The sequence below is a fragment of the Mugil cephalus genome, chromosome 10, assembly GCF_022458985.1.
Source record: "Mugil cephalus isolate CIBA_MC_2020 chromosome 10, CIBA_Mcephalus_1.1, whole genome shotgun sequence".
NCBI classification, from domain to species: Eukaryota; Metazoa; Chordata; class Actinopteri; order Mugiliformes; family Mugilidae; genus Mugil; species Mugil cephalus.
The window spans coordinates 15,889,077-15,895,285 of NC_061779.1; the positions used below are offsets into that span (position 1 = coordinate 15,889,077).

Below are 6,209 nucleotides of genomic sequence, written 5' to 3' on the forward strand. Positions count from 1 at the left end.
CCAGAATGTAATGGACTAGGCAGTGTGAAACTCTATTATATGAGTTTATAAAAAAAACTCTATAGGGCAAAAAAACAAAAGTGTCTTTCTCAGAGGTACTAATAAGGATAAAAGACACGGGAGATGAGTCTTCGTTAGCTTATGTTTGTTTGTTTGTTTGTCAATTAATTGTCTCCCACTGTGAGACATGCTGAAAATGAGGTAACTCTTTAAACAGACACCTAATAAAATCTACACCTTGTTAAAATGAAATCGTTATCTGAACATCTTGCTGTAACATCTACACACAACACCTTATCAGAGAACATCCTTTCCAACATCAAAATGATCAGACAGCATCAGTGTTGTTTCAGCTGTTAGCTGTGGGTCCAGTTGTAACCAGTACAAGCCAGTGAAGTACAACCTTGTTCAACATGATCGTATTTAAATATTAAAATATTAAATATATATATTTTTCAATAAAACATTGGAACCTGACATGATTGTTAGGTTAGGTTAACTTTTTGACCATTTCCTGTTTTTTTGTAGATTTCTGTGTTAACCACATGACAGACTGGTGGCCAGTCCACTGTGTACCCCTGTAGCTTAATGACAGCTTGGATTGGCTCCAGCCCCCTGCCAGCCTCTAGAGCAGGGGTGCCCAAAATGTCCATAGATCGTGTTAACTTAAGGCCCAAAAATCTCAAAAAGTGTGGACACCCCTGCTGTAGAGGATAAATGGTTATAGATCATCACCATCAGGTGTGTTTTCACAGACCTTTGCTCCCTTGTCTAAGACAGAGCAGCACTACCAGTGACATAAGCTGACCCTAGGGAGGACTGAAATGAAAGAACTGCCACATTTTCCAAGTGGTGACCAGTACACAGTACTTTTAGTATTTTATATAGTGTTTCTGAATCAGATTTACGAAAATCAGCACAGTGGTGGGAGCATCATGTTGATGGGAAGGTTTAAGGCAGCAAAGACTTGATGGCCAAAAGTATTTATTTATTTATTTTATAAATACTGTAGATATTGTAGATCTCAGGATAGAATGGAGTGACTGATGATGTCACATTCTATTAGTCCCTCATTGATGATGTCACAGTCCATTAGTCCCTCACTGATGATGTCACAGTCCTATGGTACCTGAGCATTCCAGAGGGGTATAAATAGCTCACGGAATCATTTGACATTCAGTTCGTATTCATTACACTGTGATTACTAGCCCTTATTTACTACAAGATATCTTCAAAACTCAACCACAACTTTGAGTGATGGCAACCATCACCATGGACCAAACCAACAGTCCAGAAGAAGAGGAGACTCCTCTGACTAGAGTGGACGTGATTCGCCACATGGTGGATTACTACTTCGGGATTATTGATCCCAAGCAGTGGGCCTTTCTGCTGAAAGGAAACCCCGACGACAAGACCAGGTACTTCACTTATTCTTAGAATACTTGTAAATATTGTGTGTGTTGTGTTTTCCTGTTATATAGTGTGTTTGGTGTTGAGTGCCTGTACATTGCTGCTGCAACTGTGAAATTTCCCATTTTGGGATGAATAAAGTATCTATGTATCTATCTAGGTACATCCTGGCAGAGCTACTCATGGACATGATGGATCTGATGCTCATCACCCAACCAAGGCTCTCAGAGGAGGAGATGAGAGGACTTAAACCTTGGGAGCGGCTGGCATCCAGTTTGGGGGAGGCTCTACCCCAAACTCTTCCTCAACTTTTGATTGTCCCTGATAAGGTCTTTCGCAAGATCTTGGACTCTTTGAGGATCATCATATATAGAGTAGCGGCAGTAGGGTGTGTCAAGTGCATGCTCTTAGCCGACAACCACCCGAAGCCATATGCACAGTACAGAACTGCATTCCTCCGAATGGTGAAGGAAATGGTCAACTGTACCATTAAAATGCTGTGCAATGACAACAAGAGACTGATGTGCCAACATCAGCGTCTCCACCTGAAACTCAGCCTAGTCACTTCCAAACCGAGACTCCCTGAAAACAAGGAACATGTGGAGTCAAGAACATCTGGAGTCAACAACAAGTAGGTCAAAATGTTTCAGAATGTTTCTATAATTATCAGGCATTGTATCTAGACATATTTAAAGAAGGAGAAGGTGTGGGAGTTTAGAACTATACTTCATATACTTTATATATCTTATGCTTGTGTTTTGTCTTATTTTATATTGTGTATTTATATATTGTCTTCACATTCAAACTTCTTCTTCTTCAAAGTGACGTCCCAGAGTGTTTGGAAGTGACTCCTGAGCCAGACCTGAGCCAGGCGCCCAACGTCACAGACGTCATAGACGTCACCCATGTGGACGTCTCAGTGTCTCCAGACACTAATTCAGTGTCAGCCTTCGCCTTGGAGGATGAGCAAGACCCAAGAGCAAAGGAGAAAACCTTCGTGAGCAGTGTCACAGAGAAGATCATTTCTCGGGCCCTTAGAAAGTCCAGGACGATCTCCTCCACCTCAGACTCCCTACAAGCCATCCACCAGCGGCTCTACACCAAGATCTGGGAGGAAGTCCAGAGCCAGGGTCTTAACATCAACCCGGACAAACTGAGGGACGTGGACAAGGGCATTTTCAACGACACCTGCAAACAGTTACGCTGCTCCAAATCATCTGTGTGGATTCACATTGCCTCAGTGGATCCACCCATAGAAGACATCATCGTGACTTCTTTCAAAAAGCATGTGAAGAGATCAGAGGAACCAGGAGCCATCAGGAGGTTCTTCACAGCGATTGGCAGAGCCTTCTGCAGACCTACAGCCAGCCCCACAGTACTGGTGTCTTAGCTCAACATCTACATCATCATCGGTAAATATTTTTTGTACACATTTACTTATTTCCATATTTTTATTTCTGCACGTATCTATCTATCATTTCTATAGTTTTGCCTTGTTCTATTTTTGTATTTTGCACATTTGCAACACCCTAATTTCCCTATGTTGATAATTAAATCTTATCTTATCTCATCTTCCTAGACGAATCCACCACAGAGCTCAAGCAGGAGGTTACCTACTTCACCCCCTCTTCCCCTCCACTGTTGCTGCTAGTCAGAGAGCAGTTGAGGGGTTGGTTATCTCCATCTGGGGACACCTCCTCCTCCACTAGTTGCTGCTTGTCAGAGAGCAGTGGAGGAGAGGTCACCTAACTGTGGGGACACCTCCTGTTCCTGCCCGTTTGTGGGTTTGGATTTGAGCTCGTATCGTCGTCTTGATGGACACCAGTACCACCTGACATCTAGAGGGCCAGGGATCGATTCCCTGCTTCATCTGTGCTGCTGCTGCTGCTGCTGCTGTGGACATCTCTTCATTTGCTACCTATTAGCAAAATTAAAAAAAAAAAAAAAAAAAAAATCTTTGCATTTGTCTTCATGTCAACAAATTAAAGTCCATATTTTGGATTCAACAAAATAAAATATAATGAATAATATAATAAATATTTACAACAATATATACAGAACATCTTCTGTAGGTCATATACCTGTACTTACCTGGAATTACTTTAAAAAAAGTTTCATTTAATTTTAAAAATACATATATATTTAAAAATGTAAATGGATGGGTCAAGCTGCAGGAACATAATTTTCACTCAGCGGTCAATGCAATATCATTTATAATTCATATTCATTTTATTTTGAGGCTCCATGCTGTTAGCTGCTTATGCATTGGTGCAACATTTCCAATGCATAATGTTTTTCCAAGGAAAACTTTGAATGAACAATGGTCTGCAACAATAACTTTAATTAAAAATGTAAACGTGAAAAATAATCATGTATTATGATTACTTTTTATTTGCAATGGAGGTGAGGATTATTATTATTATATATTTTTATTTATTTAATCGTTTTTTTGGTTTGTTTGCTGCTGTTCAGTTCAGCGCCACGCTGACTCACAGCAGACTACAGAGACTTGGACATAATTCAGGCAACAATGCCTTTAAGGAGATTTAGTTTTGTGTTCTGTTTTCATGGATCAAGCACTTATTACTACTGTGGTCAGTGGTAATAAACTCTGTGAAGGAATTAATTTAGAATTTTAGCGTGAGTTTGTAACCTTGCTCTTTGTCAAATTTCTACACCGTATTTTATTTTAGGTAGACTACTGTAAATAATAATAAAACATTTTGTTTTTATTAAAATTAAAAAGAAAATGAAACAATTTATCAGTCAGCACACACGGATAGTGTCTGAAAATGTACAAATAAAAACACAATTAAGATCGTTTGTATTCTTTTTTTTCTTAGTTTACTTCAGTTCCTCTGAAGACAGGGAACCGGGAACGATTTCGCAGAGCTACGTTTCCAAACGGACGACTTTACCCGCCGGACCAGGTCAGAGCAAGAAGCATTACAGCCTAACATAGGATCTCTCAGAAAGGTGAAAGCTACTCTCTTTATAGATTTCGTCTGGTAAAGATAAAGTATGTGTGGACTAAACATGCATATCTTTAGTTTTGTGTAGCGGCTTAACGGTATCGAGGTATTTAAGGGTTTTACCCTCTCAAACGGGAGCTAATCGAGGTTTGCTAACCTCAGCCGACCTGCTCTAGTTTTCCTAAACTTTATGTGTTTCTGAACTAAAATGTAAAAAATGACAGAAGTTTGGTGCATTATATCGTAAGCAGAACTCTGTCCTAGAAATATGCGCGCAATACTGATGCTAAAAACGGACCGTAGCGAAGGTCAGTAATTCTGCTATTTCCACAAGTCATGAAGGAGATTTTGAGGAAGGTGCATAGCATCTTCCTAAAGGTCGTCTTGTTCCCGAGGTCGTTTGGCAGGACAGGTCCACGGCCTCCTGCCTCTGAGGTGTTAACCTGCCACCTGCTGCAGCGCAGACTCCCTCCGTGGACTTCATACTGTGTCCCTTACAGCTCCGTCCACAATGACCAGTTTGGACTGTCCAACTTTAACTGGAGAGTTCAGGGATCCAACTACCAGATACTGAGAACAGGCTGCTTCCCCTTTATAAAGTACCACTGCACCAAAGCACCTGCACAGAACCTGGACTTTGAAGACAAGTTTTTCACCATGCTGAAAGTTATCAATCTGGGTCAGTATTATTATTATCGCTCCACCGCATTTACACACCGCGTAGTTATCTCGTATTTTATCTTTAAACCCTGCAAACACACGATCGCTCTCTTTTTATTTCAGGTATCCCTTGCTTGGCCTATGGTATTGGGTGCTGGATGGTGATAGGAGCTACAGAAACGATACAGACAAGTGCTGGACCTGTCACCATCTATTTTGCCTACAAAGAAGAAGAAGGTGCACAGTACTGAAATAAAAAAAGAGCTACTTTAAACGTGTTTCTGAGAGATCATTGTTCACCACGCTGCTGCGTCTGCAGCTCATCCCTTGGTTAAGTCTTGCAGGACCTGTTGAAAGACGCCCTCCCATGTCACCGGTGCTCTTTTCTGAAGAGGTTGATTCGTGGTAAATTATTAAAGATTTACAGTTGCACTGGAGGACTCAGCTATGCATGTTATTACACTGACATACAATACTTAGCGTTTATTCGGAAACCTGACGTTCCATTAATGTTTAATGGAAAGTTTAGGATTTCTCCAAGAATGGACTGATTGCTTCGCTGACTTTAAATGGGTTTGTACACTTGTGCGTTGTTAAAGGATATGTTCGCAACAAATATTAAAGTATACGAAATGGCGGAAAGGAGAGGATATTTGTGCTTGAACTTCAGCCAGCTTTCTCGAGATCTTGAGACACGATTTAAATAGAAATAGGACAGATACAATTTCTTTGTATGCTCAATATCAATAAAATAAAGCGGTTTGATTTATTTTAGACTGCCATGTCTTTTGCGTCATCGCGTACGACAAATACAGTAATCTAAAAAGGCCCCGCTCGTTTATTTAAAGTTAAATTAGTGGCCAGCCTCCACACAACAGATAGTCAATAGTGTTAGAGAAAACCCAGTGACAAGACAGGTCTGATAAAATAGGTTTTAATTACCAAAGTGTGGCCTTTGTGGAGAGACATCTGCATCCCTTCCTTCAGGCCCACTGTGGCCTTTGATTTCTGGTAATGTGCTTTGCTGACAGGGCACGCGCACCTCCGCTGCAGAGCTCTCCTCCCTCTGAGAGTCAGGTTGACAAACTGCCATATTGATTTCACCCCTCAGCATCTCCCACTAATAGCATTTATCAGCGACCTCAATTTCCAGGCCTTGGCCCCCTT

General features: G+C 41.0%; 2 protein-coding genes across 2 annotated transcripts; both read left to right on the plus strand.

Moving 5' to 3' along the window:
• The first annotated feature begins 1,257 nt into the window (after positions 1–1,257).
• Positions 1,258–2,045, plus strand: LOC125014622. Its single transcript, XM_047595866.1, has 2 exons — positions 1,258–1,418; positions 1,571–2,045. Exons 1-2 carry the CDS (start codon positions 1,258–1,260, stop codon positions 2,043–2,045), a joined length of 636 nt encoding a protein of 211 aa, XP_047451822.1.
• A 2,273-nt stretch (positions 2,046–4,318) lies between these two features.
• c10h15orf61 (chromosome 10 C15orf61 homolog) lies at positions 4,319–5,811 on the plus strand. Its single transcript, XM_047596573.1, has 2 exons — positions 4,319–5,061; positions 5,166–5,811. Exons 1-2 carry the CDS (start codon positions 4,719–4,721, stop codon positions 5,291–5,293), a joined length of 471 nt encoding a protein of 156 aa, XP_047452529.1. The 5' UTR covers positions 4,319–4,718; the 3' UTR covers positions 5,294–5,811.
• Positions 5,812–6,209: the final 398 nt, after the last annotated feature.

Excerpts from the sequence above, each read along its gene's own strand:
- LOC125014622 (XM_047595866.1), top strand. The coding sequence starts at position 1,258 with ATGGCAACCATCACCATGGACCAAACCAACAGTCCAGAAGAAGAGGAG. Across the intron at positions 1,419-1,570 it reads AACCCCGACGACAAGACCAG|GTACATCCTGGCAGAGCTAC; the intron begins GTACTTCACTTA and ends GTATCTATCTAG.
- c10h15orf61 (XM_047596573.1), top strand. The coding sequence starts at position 4,719 with ATGAAGGAGATTTTGAGGAAGGTGCATAGCATCTTCCTAAAGGTCGTC. Across the intron at positions 5,062-5,165 it reads GCTGAAAGTTATCAATCTGG|GTATCCCTTGCTTGGCCTAT; the intron begins GTCAGTATTATT and ends TTTTTATTTCAG.